The following is a 17,250-nucleotide window of genomic DNA, read 5'->3' as shown; positions in this document are numbered from 1 at the left end:
AGATCCAGGTAGACTGGGATCTTTGTAAATAGCAGGAATTTTCAGGATGTAGCCTGAAACTCACCCTACAGACTCTGCAAGTGGTTTGGTGGACTCCTCTGCAACAAAGACATGGCACGCAAATCTGTGGTCAGCTGGGTGCTTGGTGATGAACCCAAAATACCTGAAAGAGAAAACACAATACATGAGCTTGGGCTAAAGGTTGGGTTTCTGGTATCCTAGGCTAGGAATGAATTCTCTAACAAAGAAACAAGACCCATTGGTTCCATTCTTCCTGCAGGTACAAAATATACCTCCCTGAAGAGAAAGCCGTTGGTTTTGCTTTGCATGTGTGGGCAAAAGCAGGAAGTGGGACGAATACTTTTCTTCCTGTGCAATTTGCGTACCAGACAAAGCTGGTAAACGGCAGCCAAGACAACAGAGCTCACCTGGATCTCTAAAAATAAAGCTTGATTGAGAAGCCAACCCCCCACCACCCAAAAATGATGGGCACATGTCCCACCAAATTCACAGCGGTCTTCTGGCTTCTGTCTATCTATGTTGGTACCAAGTGGAGGAAAAGTGTAGGTGATACAGTCTGATTAACAAGATCACAATGCTGTTATATGAAACTTCATGCCCATCCCACCTTTATCAAGCATATCGTTTAGCAGGGATTAAGAAGATTGCCACACAGGAACTTCCTCTGCAACAAGTTACACTTCAAAGCCCCAAATTGCCTAGGATACACTGCAGGATAGTGCAAGGAGGAAGAGCTGTGTGTCTCCTTTGCCATGAACTCATTTTGACCATCCGCAGGGACTTACTTGTTGTTCTTTGGGTGGTATCCACAGAATGAAATGTTCTTCAACTGGAAAAAGTGGCTACATTTATTCCCCTGCAGGATGGAGAGAGCAAGATGTTAGGCTTAGGTAAGAGGACAGTTGAGGAACCAGAGCCATTTATTGAAGGAAAGCGAAAGTAAAATGTGTTCAAATCCCTTACCCTTGGGAGATCCAAGTCACAAATTAAAAGGACCTCATGCTGTGTTTTGGGGAAAGGATATTCCATTGTAAAACTCTAAACAGTTTATCTGTGCACCGCAAAAGCTTGTATAGTAGGAAGTACAGTGGTGCCCCGCAAGACGAATGCCTCGCAAGATAGAAAACCCGCTAGACAAAAGGGTTTTCCGTTTTTCAATGCGCTTCGCAGGACGAATTTCTCTATGGGCTTGCTTCACAAGACGAGAATGTCTTGCGATTCTCGCGATTTTTTTTCGCTCCCCACCCTCTTTTTCTAAGGCCCTAAGCTGCTAATAGCCTTTTAGCAGCTAATCTGCTAATCCCTTAAGCCTTTAATAGCCGCTAATAGCCACTAAACCGCTAATAGCGCTAATCCGCTAATAGGGTTGCTTCGCAAGACGAAAAAACTGCTAGACAAAGAGACTCGTGGAACGGATTCTTTTCGTCTTGCGAGGCACCACTGTACAGGGGAAATTCCAGTCACGGCTGATGAGAAGGAAAATCAAGTCACGGGAGTCTTGCTGTACTGGCCTCAGAGGAAGTAGGGCTCCCAGACTCCTGATTTGTCCATTTTAAATTACTTAGATCCTTAGCCCTTGTAGAACGAAAGTTAGGAAGGAAAACATGCATAGACTGTTTTGTGTGATATGAGCCTATTCCCATCTTTTAGCAATTTTAGCCAATGAGTGAAGTCGCAGCTGTGATTGACAGGTGCTATGTTACACACACATCAGAGGAGACCCAAAAACAGCTCCAAAATGACCAAGGAAGTCCCTTCTCCAAACACTTGAGAAAAACATCAGCCAGGTCCAGTTTGAAGCCATTTTACTGTCTTCCTTGCTCTATGTGTGACTTTTTTCTAGATGGAGAAAGAACTGCCTGATTCATTCTGAAGGATCTTCCAGGTTCTTTTAAAAGCTTTTCTCTTCCTTTGGCTTTCCCTGGTAGAAATGGGACTGTTGACCAGAAACAATAACCGAAAAATCCAGGACTTTAGCGTAGCTGTAATTGGGCAGTAGCCTGTCTACCCAAAAGCAAAATTAGCAACTAGGCAGTAAGTAATTCCTGCTCTTTCTAACCCAGAATTAATTTCATGCAAGAAAATAGCTTTTTCGAATATTATGTGATTTTTTTTATAAAAAAAAATCCTGCTAATGCAAAATACACATCACACGGGGGTACTGCAACTGAGAGAGCTATTGGGTTGCATCAACCCTGCAAAGCAGCCCTAGCTTGCTATATTCAGGACTGCCAGGGAGGGGGTGAATAGCCTCTTGGTGCGTTGGTTTCTTCTTAGGGAAATGCAGTTGAGGGTGTTGCTAAGTAGACTGTCAAGTGGATTAATTGCTTTTTCAACCAAAGGGTGGGGGAAATAGGAGAATTATTGGAAGCAGCTTGTTATTCCCAGTAGGATAATCAACAGTTACTTACTGTTGGTCAAGAAAAAGAAAAGGGTGTCTGTCTGTCCTGTGCTAATAACACTGTTCTAGTTGTTAAGGAATGAAAACAATAACTAACCACAGCAAATGCTGCTAGAATACACTGCATTCAATCTTGAATTCATCCAGCCATGAGCATTTAAACCTCTGTCGCTGTATTTCTTATGCCACTTTTGGTACAAACCCTCCCCTACCATCTGAAATAGTGTCTAGTCTTGAAATGAATATAGTAATGCCAACCTAAGATCAATTGATGAAGCGTAACGTAACAGGTTAACAACTCAGGGAACAGGAGTTTATTGCATGGTTTAGGGTTGGTACTGGAGGACAGCAATGCCCTTGTGCCTTTAACAGCTGTGTGGCATGCAGATATTTAACAGGTTAAACCTTTTCTAGTATGGAAACATAAATACAGACCAAGCTTCCCCCGCTGACATTCTGCCTCTCAGACATATTATTACTGATGTGCAGCTCCTTATCTATTTTTGGGCTCTTCATCCCACTCACAAAAGATTATATAAAATTTCCGTATGACACAAAGCATATGCAAATCTGTATCCTCTTTTGTGAGTGGGGCAGAGGGTCTAATCCACATACAAGTGTCCTGGGTCCAGAAAACCCTGTTGGCATCACTAGTTCCAGATCATAAGCTTCTTACTCTCTCCTAAAGGGTCTTATGCAGGAATACGAAAGCGGGGATTTCAGGTTCAGGATTATAGGAAGGCTGCAGCAGTATCAGAGTCAAGCAATATTCTTGTACCAGCTACAAAACGTCCCAGCCTTTACATTGTGTGTCATTTAACCTTCAATAAAGGAAAGGTCTTGATTCTGTTACAACCATTTCATGAGGTAGAATTGAATGGATTCTACTTTAGCGTTAGTGCACAAAATAATGGGACAGTTGGTTACACACATTTGAAAAATAGTAATACATTCAAACAAATGTTTTGTTCAAGCAAAATAAACTGAAGCCAGCTGTGTTGATTAAACACAGCCCAAGCTCAGATAATTAATTAACACGCTATCATATATATTTCTCTCAGTCTTTCTGCTTTCAGGTCCACTGCCCTTGATTGACTCTAGGAGGGCATTTCCATTGTGAACAGAATGCACTTTCTGAATGGCTTTGCTCCTTCCTCTTGAAAGCTCCATGTGAGCTACTTATGCAGAGAGGCTTTACTGCACAGATCCACAGGACACTGGTTAAAATAGTAGCAGACGGGTTTAGCAATGCTTCGTAGATTATCGGAGCAGCTTAGCAAACAGACCTTCCAGTGCATTAATATACCTACAGCCTGGGAGCATGTACTTTTGCATCTGGACTTCAGGGCACGAATGTGACTCTGCCCTGTTATCCAATCCCCAATAGACTCCTTCAGGAAAAGACAGGAGGAACCGCCAGCCAGGATATATGCAAATCGCTCTTGTTTGTATGCTCTCTTTTGTTTATTGGCCAAGGGGTAGCACTGAGCTGCTGGAAGATGTAATAATAATGAGGCACAGAGAGCACAGAACCCAGGAACAGTGCTGGCAGCAGAGCTACACATGTGGTCAAGCCTACCTTGCTGGGATCCTTAGAGTCATCGCCTTTCACAGCAATCTTGACTCCTCTCATGCTGATCTCCAGGACGCAGCTGGAGGGCGGGTTAAAGTGCACGGTGAGGCGGCGAGTAGTGGCAATCTGTGCCAAAACAGAAAATTTGCACCAGCTGTCACACAAACTATCTGGAGTTTCTGGTGATGCTGCTCTTCTCACGGAAAATACCGCCCCCCCCATTTAATATAAAACTAGGGCCCCCATTCCTCCTCCCAGGTTGGCAGTTTCAAGAAACGTTGACTTCAAAGTACCTGAAACCAGAAGATGGGTGATCTGTTTTGGGAGTGGGAGGAGACAAGGGTTGAAGATAGACATGTCCCAAGATTGCTGTATATATAGGCATACATATACATATATATACACACCCACACTCCACATTAATATATGTTAAATTCATTCTTCACATTATTTAAAAATTGCAAAGTATTAACATCAGTTGCAGAACTGCTATATGGACGGCGAATAAGGAGGGGCATCGGTGACATCACTGGCATTGGTCAATAAGCAACCTCCACAGGTATCTTTCCCACATCAAATACCAAGAGAACTGCTTTTTTTGAAGCTTAGCTGGGAAACAACAACAAGAAGAAGAATAGGAGGAGTTTGGATTTGATATCCCGCTTTATCACTACCCGAAGGTGTCTCAAGCGGCTAACATTCTCCTTTCCCTTCCTCCCCCACAACAAACACTCTGTGAGGTGAGTGGAGCTGAGAGACTTCAGAGAAGTGTGAGTAGCCCAAGGTCACCCAGCAGCTGCATGTGGAAGAGCGGAGACACGAACCTGGTTCACCAGATTATGAGTCTACCACTCTTAACCACTACACCATACTATACTAAGTGTGTTAATATTTATAACCCATGATAGCTTTTGGTGGAGTGCAGGGGTGCGCTCGCCAATACCACCTGGATAGTGCTTTAAGTGTTGTGGAGGAGGCCCTGCTCATGGTTCTGCCAAGGAGCATGGCTTGACTGGCTATGAAATGAGCAGGACCTTCTCTGTGGCTGCACCTCAGTTCTGGAATTCCCACTCAATCAAGTTATTGCACTTGTCCCCAACACTGACATCCTTTCTCCAACAGCTAGAAGCACACCGGCTTATTCATGCCTTTGGTGAAGGGCGAAGAGGGTATGGATGACTCATTAATCTTCTCTGCTGCATTAGGTATGGTGTTCAGTATTTCAACTTTTTTAATTGATACATTATTTTACACTGATTCTGTTGTTTTAAGATGTGGTTTTATTGTTGCAAGCTGCTCTGGGCTCCTTAGGGAGGAAGAGAACAACAGCAACAAATGATGAGGAGTGTGTTTTCAAACTTGCCCACTGCATAATTCCTTCTATGTTTTAGCTCTCGTTCCTCCACTTCCATCTGAACTAGTATGGCATTATCAAGGAATCTTGATGAAAGGTTCCAGAAAGCACACATAACTTTCAGATGTTGCTAATGTACAGGATGAGGGTGAACCAATGGAAGCTTTATCCATTCAGGATGGACTTGCATGTAGTGGGCAGCGTAAATGCCAGCAGAGTGACAAAAAGCCTATTCAGAATGAAGTTACCCCAGAAAGACATAAAGCCTATTCAGAATGAGGTTACAAAGTGGTTTGCAAAGTGGAGTGTGTGCCTCTTTAATTTAGGCCTCCTCCTGGACTCTATGTCCAAAGCAGTGGCTAAGTGTATGTTTTATCAGCTGCCACCAATCTGCCAACTGCACCCCTTCCTAGAAGACAGAGATCTCGTCACTGTGGTGCCATGCCATGATACCCTCCCACCTAGACAGCTGCAACATACTCTTCACGTGGCTGCTCCTGAAGGTTATTCAGAAGCTGCAACTGGTCTAGAATGCAAACACCAGACTGATTTCTACCAACAGCCATGGGGAGCAGATAATACCAATCCTATGTGAGCTCCAACGGCTGCCAGCTGGTTCCAGGCAAAGATGCTGGTATGGACATCCTAATGTCACTCACAGCCTGGGCCTGGAATATCTATGGGGACCATCTGGATATGTATATTGTCCTCCCTAAAGATACAATGCAGCTAATCTCCTGGTGGTTCTATTTTCTATTGAATTGGTAGCCACCACAAAAGTGCTTTCTGGCTGGAGGCCCACAGACTGCAGAACCAATTGCCTACAGAGATCTTCCAGATTCAGGACTTTGCCTTTTTAAGTAGGCACTAAAAGCAAATTTATTTACCCAAGAAGCTTTTTATGGTTAATGTGCCAATTTGGTAACTTAACACACCCACACACCACCTTCCGATAGTTTTCTTGGCATTTTAATCGTATGTTGGTTTGATCTTCTCTGCTTTGAGAATAGTTGTATTTTCAATAGTTGCATTGAAAGACACAATATACATTTTCTAAACAAAATAACATCACATTTTCCCTCCTCCCAAAGAAAATGTCCCGTGGGAAAACCATGGCTTTTCCCACCGAACAGGGTTCCCATGGGCAGGGACAGTACCTTCTGCATAGCTGCGCACAGCACATCATTGCCTTTATGATATGGAACCTGGACTGAGCCGAGAAACTTCACCCGGTACTGGTCCACCCAATCGCTACTCTTGCTTGAATCTGAAAATCAGAAGTCCAATGAGAAGAATCCGATTCACATAGATATCCTACATGACATAAAGTTGGGAGGGAACAGACTTCTGGTTGCTCTAACTACTGACATAGCTGTCAGGGATGGGACACAAGTCGTGAACATCTACACTCCTTCATATGAGAGATAATTTGTACACCAGCTTTGTCCTTTCCCCTTCCACTTTGAAGAGTGTCTGAAATGTCAGCATTTTCTCAGGAAAAGTCCTGGTTTACAAGACAGCTCCGAGCCAGGACTGAAGTGCACAAGCACAGAGCAGGAATGGGTACAAGCGGCCAGATATGTGTGAGTAGCAGAGCCATTGATGGGTTGAGTACCTGTCATATGATCTGGATCCTTGGTGACCTCAATTGCGTAGTAAGCAGGGAAGATGCCCCGGTCCCCTGTCCTCATATTATAAGCCTCATACCAATAGTCTTCTGCCTGAACCTCCACCAGCAGAGGGTCATCGACCTCCAATTCCAGTTCATCTTCATGACGAGGCACAAACCTGAGGAGAAAACCATGTGACTTAGCTAACTAAAGCTCTGAAGATACAAGCCCATCATAAGGTTCAAGAAAGAGACCCGCAAAAAATGATGTATTGGGGTCAAAACCAGACGCAAAGTGCCTGCATGTTGGCACAGATGTTATTTCTCTAGGCTTGGCTTAGCAAATAACTTCTCACATGAGTGGTGCCACCTCAGAGGAGCTGCTCATGGAAGACTGAAGGAGCTACTTCTCCATAGTTAACTCCCTCCCCCTGCAAAAGTAGCTACTTCAAACTGCCATATGCTGTTCCTCAGCTGCTACCCCACTGAAGACGCCACGATGAATGTGCAATGTTAGCCGGCTAGCCACACAATCCTAGGGTACAGAACAAGGCTAGAACTCCATCTTGTTGCTAAGCAGCTACCTCATGTATGTGAAAGCTTCACATACAGGCCATGTTTCTGGAACAAATAGCCCATGCCAAGAACCACAAGTTAAGGGAAGGGTCGTTACAAACTACCTACCTAGAATATTTCAAGAATCATCAAACTTTTCTTTTGGTTTATGCCTGGTTGGAGCTATTGGTGAGAAAGGCTCAATAAATCTAAGGAATAAACAATCCTTTGATAGAACCAAGGGAATGAATGTTAGAGGAGCTGTGTTTATTCTCTGGATTCAGCTTTGCAATGGTGAGGGCCACTGTGAGGAAGACTTCTTGGTGACTCAGCCAGGTATAATGGATTTTGGGTATTGGTCCAGTAATTTTCAAAGCCTAACATTACGAATGGAGTTTTGTGTGCTTTTGGCAACTCTTTTGCACCCTATAAACCAAGCTAACAGGATATGTTATTTGCATACATAAGCTCTGAAAAACAATTTCTCCCCTAGCTTAACAAATCCTCACAACCAACGCCCAATATAGGTAACCCTGGATGTTGAACTGAAAACCTTCCATGGGTGAGAACCCAGTTCCAAGCATGTTTTTCTATCTGTACCACAAACTGAGATCCATAGATCAAGGCCACTGAAGACACCTTATGCCTTAGATGACATCTCTGCAATTCAGGTGGTCACAGGTTGGAAAACACCACTGTTTGGGTGGATGGGAGGATTCTGGGGCAAAAGGTTTTATCTGCACTCACCTGAAGACTGCTCGGTGTGTCTGCTCTTGCTCCTCCCCATTGATAATACAAGAGAAGAGACCAAATGATTCAGCACCTGGAAATGAAGCAGGGGGAAATACTATAGCCACCTAATAACTCTCATCTTCAAGCAATGAAGTCAACTGTTTTCTGGAACCTGTTTTGCCAACTCAGAAGTGCCCAACAATCATCTTAACTGCACAGCTTCCTAATTTCAATTGGTGGGCAAAGATTCTCTGTGAGGAGTGGGAATTCTATGCATGAGTAGCTGCTCTCATGTAGGCACCCTCAATGGGACAATGCGTTACAGAGAGGAATAACCTGACCAATGATAACATTCTGGGTGGGTGTGTTTCATTGTTGTAAGTTCTGATAGGAGCCACTATTTCACAGCATATCCAGTTGGGAGAACAACATGATGTTGTGCTCTCAATAAAGTTAGCCAAAGCTTTACCCTGCCAGCCTCACCACACTTCCTGCAAATGTGACAGAAATTTATGGGTTCCAAAACTCAGGATAATGTAAACCTCAATTCAATATAATGTAAGATAAAATGGAGGCAACAACATGTGACAGTAGCCCAAGGATTTCCTGCAGGAATCCACTAGAGAAAAAGCCAGTCAAAAAGGTCTAGCATATTTTGGCCTCTTAATGGGCATCTACATGAAAACAACCAATTGGCTGAGCTGGTAGCTTCTTATGGAGCAGATAAAAGGACTGGAAACATACTTCTTTTCCTTCAGTTTTGGCAGTGATATGAGGAATGGATTGTTCCCCATAGGTGTGTATACTCCTCTCCCTGTCATCTCTGGTAAGCAGGTTTTTTGGGGCGTTGAAGTGTTTCTAAAACCCTGCTTGCCAGAGGTGACAGTGGGACAAAAGAAACATGTGTGGCAACAATACCCGTGTCATATTCCTTTCAATAAATTGCCCCAAACAATCTTGATTTATTGAGTTCTGAGAAAGTATTATGTCATGGCCATACACTTATGTTTAGGGAGGTTTTGTTCCTCAACCCATTCAGACACCAGCATGAGACTGTAAACTAACCTTCACCAATCCAGTTCCCTCCAGATGTTTTGGACTACAGCTCCCATCACCCCAAGCTGTCACAACCAAGTCATAGTCTAAAGTGTCTGGAGGGAAACCCAGTTGGCAAAAGCTGCTCTTGAACATATTTGACATTTTCTTGAACTACACATCCAAGTTGCTCTAAGGTCTTTTGAGGTCACCTTTGGTCTTAATAAGATTGTTTTTCATGGAACTGTCTCTTGTATTGACCAGCAACTTCCTTGTACCCACCGCCCCGGCACTGGGTTTTAATGCCTGAGCAAGTGAAATCTGCTATGATATGCTGTGAAATTTCAGGTCCCTCCACCACCCCCACCCCCACTCCAATACCAATGCTCATACTGGAATTTTCCCCAGCACTCACTGGAGGAGCGAGACCGTCCGCTCATGAAGACGTTGAGGAACTTCTTGGAGAAATGGATGTCTGCCTCAGGGGTGGAGTCCTCAGAGAGACAGACAGAGTCACGTTTCAGGGCGTCCTCCTCATACTCCTCCCCAATGGCTGACTCATAGGGTGAGGAGACACAGTTGTCGTAGACAGTGGCTGAATCGCTCTCGTCGCTGTAACCCGAGTAACACTGTTTCAGGCTTACGAGTTCCAGCTGCACGTCCTCGTCTACCACAAGAGTGTATTTGACTGAATCGTAGGAGAGGGCACTGGTGTCGGAGCTCACGGATGCCCTCTGGCGGCTATGGCAGGGCCGGTAGCCGCCATTGCTGCTGCTGCCATACACAGTCCTTGGTGCGTTCATTTTGTCAGGTGAGGACAGGTAGTCCAGCACTTCATCCTCCTCGCTGATTGAGGTGTTCGGTTTTCCTGCCAGTTGTGGGTAGCTGGAAGTGTCTATGTCAGAGCTGATGGACATCCGGTTGTCACTGGACTGTGACATGAATGGCTTCTCAGACTCCAGAGGGTCAGAATTCTTTTGCACTGGTGTGAGGTAAATCTCCTCAGTAGCCTCCAGCCTCACATCTGTCTGGTAGCGAATGCGGTCCCGATAAGCTTCTGGCCCCCGTGTCACTACTACAACGGTGGGGTTCTGTGGTGGGGGGCGGTTGGCAACCTGCTGTTTCTCCGGTGCCCGGGACGAGGCAACACAGGCTGGAGCAATCTGTGTGGCAGCCGTACGCCGGCACGGGCTCTCCGTGGATGTGCCCCGATCTTTGGTGGAGGTTGTGCTGTTTTGGTGAGTGACCTCATCACTCAGGCAAACGTGGTCATGGGGAGGGGTCTGCTCACCTAAGGGTGGTTAAGGTGGAGTTAGAGAATTTATGTCAGCCAAAGGAACGAGGGCAACAGTGTCTGGGTACATCTGGGTACAGTTAATTCAGAATTGTGGCAAAAGCAGCTATTGTGAAGTCCAGTCACCCAAGGGACTGAATCTAAGGAGCTGAGAGGAGCTGTTTCACTTGGTGGGACCTGTGGGACATTACAATAGTCAGGGCCAATAGTAAGCAGAGTTGGTATACCAAGTCCTAAGTATTACCATTCACATCCCAAAGTTGTTGTAAAACCTTCTAACTGAAATGGCCAATCTTTGGAATTAGTAAGTTCAAAACTGGAACAAATAGCAAAGGAACTAGTTTCCAGGGACCACAAGGATATTATGAGAGGAAGGAATTAAATGTAGCACACTAGGCAGATTGCTCTGTCAGCACAAGCCTTTCTGTTTGCCTGATGGAAGATCTGTATTCTCTTCCTCCCATGTCCTTTTTCAGACAGGGGCGTAGGAAGGGGGGGGCACCCAGGTTCCATCATGGAGGGGGGTGACAAATTATCAAGGAACAACTACTGCCATACTAGGGCGGTTCATAAAAAACTTTTTTTTTGAAAATGCCTGCTCCAAAGGTCTTATCTTACTACACTAGGGATTATATAGCTATACTGTATATGAAATTTCATGCATATCAGTTAATATCTTGACCCTCCTCCATGAAAATAGCTGTTTACTTGGCTATTTTCCTATGTCGTGAAGGCTGAAATTTCAATTCAGTGGAGCACTTACTGTTCCCAACCCTAACCCTGAAAAGCCATCTAATTAGACTTTAATTTGATTTTGACATGTTTTTAGGAGGTAATTTAATTATTGTTTGATTTTATACCAGTGTTATGTATCTGATGTTAGCCACCCTGAGCCTGACTTTGGCCGGGGAGGGCGGGATATAAATAAAAGTTTATTATTATTATTATTATTATTACTACTACTACTACTTATTATTCCTTTGTAAGAAAATATGAAATAACGTAAAACCATTTTTGCAGGCAAAAAACAAAAAAACAAACAAAGGGGGGGGGGTGACAAGAAACTTTCCGCACCAAGTACCACCTGACCTTCCTATGCTTCTGGTTCCAGAGGTTTTCTCCTGACTGCCACACAGCCAATTTTGTGGGAGTGGGAAAGGGAGGGAAGTTCTGTTGCACTAGTGGAAGTCCTTGCCCAGGTTTCTGCTCGCAGGGCTCATTAGTTAAAACTTGCCCTCAGGGCCGGATTCAACTAAATTATTGTGCAAGCAGAAGCCAGCACAACGTGTCCCGCTAGTGCAACAGAACTCTCCTCTCCACATCCCCCAAATCTGCTCAGGAGGGTTGGGAGAACCCTCAGAACAGCATTCAGCAGAAGCAGAGGAGAGATTGGTATGTCCATCAAGCAGAACAGGAGGATGAGGGGGCAGATCATTCCACTGGGTAAGCAGAAATGCTCTCGCTGACAGAACTTAGTTTTAGCAGGACACTGGATTCCTCCCCAAGTGTTGTTATTAATTTGATATCTCCCCTTACTTCAAGGACCCCAGAATGCTGTTCATGTTGTTTTCACTTCACAACCCTGTAAGGAAAGTTGGACTGAGAGAGTTAATTTCTCAGACCATCTATTGAGTGCCTTGTCTGACGGGGCTTTTTGAACCCAATTCCAGCACTTGCACCCAACCTTATCACACTAGCTCCTCTGCCACAGATTGTCTTGAGCTGATGTAACAAGAGCCACGTTGTGAGTTGGTCTTGGATTTTTAGAATAAGCCTGTTCTGAAGGAGAGCAGGCAGGAAAAGTCAAACCCAACCCCCCATGGCTCGTGTGCCACCAGTCAATTAATAAAACTATAGCATCCGTTTCAAGATGCAGGCCAAAGTGAAAACACATTAGAAGGATGTAGTGAGAAGGTCCAAGCGCCAGAGAATGTACCATCATGCAAAAAGGGGGAGGAAAAAGATAGAAAGAGAACCAGTCGCTGTACAGAGATGAACTCACCAGTTTTCAGAGGGGATGACGACCGGGACACTCGCTCCTGCCAACTGTGCTTTTTCCCCAGAGAGTTGTTATTCAGAGTGTCCTGAGCAAAAGAACAAAGCGGCCTTGTAGCTGCAAGGGTAAACGGCGCATGGCACAAAGGGGGCCCCATCAACCCCCCCCCAACTCCAGCCTATGGCCCTGCTGCTTCCCCCTCCCCCCTCCAGCTATTGTCTGTGTGCATTCATAGGGATTCAACAGCTAAATCCATCTGTTGCTGCTGCAGCCGCAGATGCCAGAACCACTGTAGGCCAGGTCCACAATGAAGCAGTTGAGAGAAAAGGGGAAAAGGAGAGGAGATGGAGCAAGGCATGAGGACTGGGGTTGGGGGGGGGGGAGAAAGTACCCCCCAAGTCTTCGTCAGAATGAAGCAAAATGTCACATTTCCGGGTACCATTCACTTGTGCTTCACTGCTGCAGGGAGACTGAATCACACGAATGCTCTCTCTTTCCAAGTGGTTTTGCCTTTGCCCTGGAAAACTCTCTCTTTAGTGCTAAATCAGAACAAACAGCACTCTGCAGAAAACCTGACTGCTGTTTGTTCCAATTCAGTGCTGAATCACAGGTTTTCCCAGGGGGAAGTGGCAGGGCAAACGTAAATGTGGATGAGCCATTGTTCCCATTGGTCAAAGAATTTCAGGCATTCTAACACACTGCTGCCACAATGGGCTGAGCTGCATTTTACAGCGTAGCTCCTGGCATTTCTCCATCCCCTCCAAAGCAGCAGCCCAGAGTGAGTCAAGGTGGTGCTCTGCAGAGGTTGCTGGATGATGACTCCTATTATCTCTTAGCCAAGTTAGTTGAATGATGAGACTTGGGAGTCCCAACAACATCTGGAAGGCACCATGTTCGCTATCAATCCGGTAGCCAATTAATCAGGATGGGGTGGGGAAACATTCAACACAATGACATCTCAGTGTGCATTTGTCTCCCCAAACTTTACCAGGGAGATTCAGTTTCTGGGTGGGAGAAGAGACACAGGTTGGCAGTAACCATGTATCCATTGTATTTCATAAAGAGTCCCTATCAAAAATAATATTATTGATTGGATAAGGCCATGGAGCAAGGCATTCACTGAAGTACCAGACATTAAAGCACACTTTTATGAGAAGGGTGTATGCTTTTTAAAGGTGCACAGCCTATGAAGCATAAAATCCTATAACTGAAGAGTTGGAAAGGAGCCAAGGGCCATGTAGTCCAACCCCCTGCAATGCAGGAATCACAGCTAAAGAATCCCTGACAGATGGCCCCCCAACCTCTGTTTACAAATCTCCAATGAAGGAGAGTCCACCTGTTGAGGCAGTGAGAAAGTTTCTCCTTATGTTTAGTTGAAATTGCCTTTCTTGTAATCTGAATACATCAGTTTGAGTTCCCCTGATGGAAGTAGAAAACAATTTTGCTCCATCATCCATGTGACAGCCCTTCAGATATTTGAATATGACTATCATAATTCCTTGGCTATCATGAATTAAAGGATTCTGGAAAGCCTGTGCCCAGTGACGCTGCCATGTGCTGTGTCCCCTAACCCATCTCTAGCTGCCTCAGTCCCTTTTGTGTCTCTCAGGGAGCCACTCCCAGAGGCTGCTTAGGCTCACCCACTCGTGCTTCAGCCCTGGTACCATCTCTCTACCTGGTAGCCCATCTCTCTACCAGGGAGGTCCTTGCTTTCCCAGGGCAGAAGTGGAGGAGAATGTTACAGGAAGCAGCTTCTGAGAAGGCTCTTCATCTGCTGCTAAGTTAAAAAGCACTGTCTCCTGCAAAAGGGTATCTTGAACAGGCCCCCAGGGCCACTCAGTCCTCACAGGCCAAGCAGAAGGAAGGTGCACCTTGAACGCTAAGCTTGTAGAAAGGCAGCATATAACATTTCTAAATGGATTCAAGTAAGAAAGCTACCATATGTACAATGGTAGAGGCAGGGGCAAGGAAACATACTTGCACCGATGGTTAACAAAAGGCACGCATACTTTCTGAACGAAAACAATGAATGTAAAAGCAAACTTCTGATGGACTCCAGAACAACACCCCCAAATTTCTCTAAAAGCCATTTCATGTGTCCCCTTGTTCATTTGCTGCTCCCAGTTCCCATTTTGCTGAATTTGCTGAAATTAGATTATTATTTTTTCTATGTTAAATTATCTCCTCAGCTGCATTTGCCCAAGCCTAACTTCCCTCTGCAGCCCTTTGGAATCTTTCATTTGCTCCTCCCAATATCCCTGTAAAATAAAATTAAACCTGCAGCTAGAAACTTCCTAGGCCTTGGAGACTTAAAAGCACTGTTTCCTAGCCATTTTGGTTCCCTGGCGTGCTGCTGGATTGCAGTATGAAAGGAATGCCCCGGGACCTGCATGAAGCAGTACATAGAGGCAGGAAGAGAAGGGAGGGCAGTGGGATGTACTGTCCCAAGAGATTGTCCTTTCTGCAGCCAACGAAAGAGAGAGGCTGCCACTAGCTGCCAACGTAGCTTTGAAAGCTGCTCTTGTGCTGGGGCAAAGGAGCCCATGTCCCCATCTGCCTCTGCGTGGCTCCCGGTGGCAACTGCACAGGCTTCAAGCTGCCTGAACAGCAACCATATCTGCCAATGCATGTCCAGAGGAGGGGCTAGCAGAAAAGGAAGCAGCTTCTCCCCCAACACACACACACACACACACACACACACACACACTTCAGATGACGAGAGACTGGGATTATGAGATCATACACTTGTGACAGGAATCAACAGAGTTCTTTGGAGGCATTATGCAACCATCTCAATATGGTGATTGAGGGCATTCTGCATGATGTGCCACAGACAAAAGACTCGAAGCTCTCATGATCTGGAGAGGGGTAGGGCTCCCTGTTCCTGAAGAGCTTGTAACACAGTTATTCCTCCACCCATGATACTTGACACTAGTGGTACAAGGTCCTTCACTCAGACTGGCCTTGCTGACTCTGCAATTTCTGCTGCAGCTTGTTGGGTGTGTTTGGAGATAGGAACATTGGCCAAGAGTTGCTGGAAGAAGACGCGGCATCTGGTTTCATGAGAGGGAATTACTAAGAAGGGAATCACATTCAGCGCAAGAGCAGTGCTGTAAAGTCTGAGGGAAAGGGATGAGCTGGAAGCTGGACGCTTATCCTTATGCCCTTTTGACAATCCAGTTGCTCTGCACTGCAACACAGTGATGCTTCTGATGCAGTGTCAAAAGATCCTTACTGCACCAGGACATTTTGACACACTGCCCAGCATGCATACTCCTTTCGAGCAACTGAGTGTCTCTAGCAGGGAGGGAGATATGGATTTAATGGTACAATTATCAATGGTAGCTGACATGAGATAAAGTCTATGAAACACCACACAGGGAACGCTGGAGATAAAACTTTGCACATACATTAGAAAACAAATATATCTGTTGTGATCTTTCCGATTTATTAGATTACTTGAAAGGGACTTTGGAGGAGACAAACGCAGCATCCAAGAATTGTAATGTAGGAGGTGAACATATGATTCTTATGAATGTGAAAAGGGGACTGTAATGAGAATGAGCAATTTTAGCCGACTGAGGAAAGAAACCTCTGCATGAACACACCTTTCATCTGATGTTGCCTTAGGGCTTCTTTTTTCTGCTGTATGTGAAGCAGCAACCATCATTCGCTTCAGACAAAGGTGGACCTTTTCCCAGGTTTTCTCTAACTTATTTGACCCTGTCTTCATTAGCCTTAATTCTTCATTTTATACTACAATTTCACTGGTATTTTTATTATTATTATTATTATTATTATTATTATTATTATTATTATTAATATACTGCCCTATACCTGGAGGTCTTAGGGAGGTTCACAGAACAAATATGCTGTATTTTTGTTTTAATGATGTTGTTTTTAAGTTGCGTACTGCTTTGAGATTTTAAAAATATTAAGCAGTTTCTAAATGCTATAACATAATAAAATAAAACATGCTTTCTTATAGCACTCTCAGAACCAATCTGACTGGTGCCATGGAATCGGGGAAATTATTGTTAATTCTAAAAATGTACTAAACAGGTGCAGGTACAGTACAGAAGACAGCAAAGATATAAATGTGTTAAGAACACATTCCTTTTTATTGGATGCTGGGACGATAAGCATATCAGCAATATTGGCCCATAAAGTGTGTAAACAAGGTTAAAGGATAGATCTAAATAAATAAATGAAATTGGAACTAGGATTTCTCTCCACAGGATTATTTCAGCACCGACTGCCATGCATTTGTGTGCCTGAAAGTATTTTGTCTGAACAGATCAGACATACATATTGCTGACTGATGATGCTATGTCCGGAAGCCAGATCTGGGGAAGTCTCATGAATGCAGAGAATTGCACTGGAACTAGCTTTGAAATGCCACAGTTTGGACCATGGCTGTTTCTCTGTCTCCTTGCCGAAATTAATGTCATATTCCTCCAACCCATGTGCGAAGAAGAAACCGGTAGTTGGCAAAGTGAGACTCTGCCCAGATAAAAATAAGATCTTGTGATCTGGGTTACAGCTCTTATAGGCCTTTTCAGGAAATTCCAGGCCTGAAAGGGTTACTTGCAGACTCCAGCTCTCAGTGCCAGCCTTTGCACCCCCCCCCCATCAGATATATAGCTGGACTGACAGAGCAGCAGAAATAGCTTGGAGAGA

General features: G+C 44.7%; 1 protein-coding gene across 4 annotated transcripts in view; it reads right to left on the bottom strand.

The window, feature by feature from the left end:
* MAPK8IP1 (mitogen-activated protein kinase 8 interacting protein 1) overlaps nucleotides 1–17,250 on the bottom strand; it is a 60,393-nt gene that overhangs the window by 1,990 nt on the left and 41,153 nt on the right. For all 4 annotated transcript variants that reach the window (XM_083455691.1, XM_083455689.1, XM_083455688.1 and 1 more), the window contains 8 exons: nucleotides 12,577–12,658; nucleotides 9,696–10,571; nucleotides 8,261–8,336; nucleotides 6,965–7,137; nucleotides 6,507–6,616; nucleotides 4,002–4,121; nucleotides 807–877; nucleotides 65–163 (listed from right to left, as the gene is read on the bottom strand). In XM_083455691.1, coding sequence (XP_083311817.1) covers nucleotides 65–163; nucleotides 807–877; nucleotides 4,002–4,121; nucleotides 6,507–6,616; nucleotides 6,965–7,137; nucleotides 8,261–8,336; nucleotides 9,696–10,571; nucleotides 12,577–12,658 — 1,607 coding nt within the window. The remainder of the gene's footprint in view (nucleotides 1–64; nucleotides 164–806; nucleotides 878–4,001; nucleotides 4,122–6,506; nucleotides 6,617–6,964; nucleotides 7,138–8,260; nucleotides 8,337–9,695; nucleotides 10,572–12,576; nucleotides 12,659–17,250) is intronic.

The sequence above is a fragment of the Podarcis tiliguerta genome (genome assembly GCF_965153285.1).
Source record: "Podarcis tiliguerta genome assembly, chromosome: 1".
In the NCBI taxonomy this organism is placed as follows: Eukaryota; Metazoa; Chordata; class Lepidosauria; order Squamata; family Lacertidae; genus Podarcis; species Podarcis tiliguerta.
The sequence above is the reverse complement of the archived record's forward strand: the minus strand, read 5'-3'. Positions and strand labels throughout refer to the sequence as shown.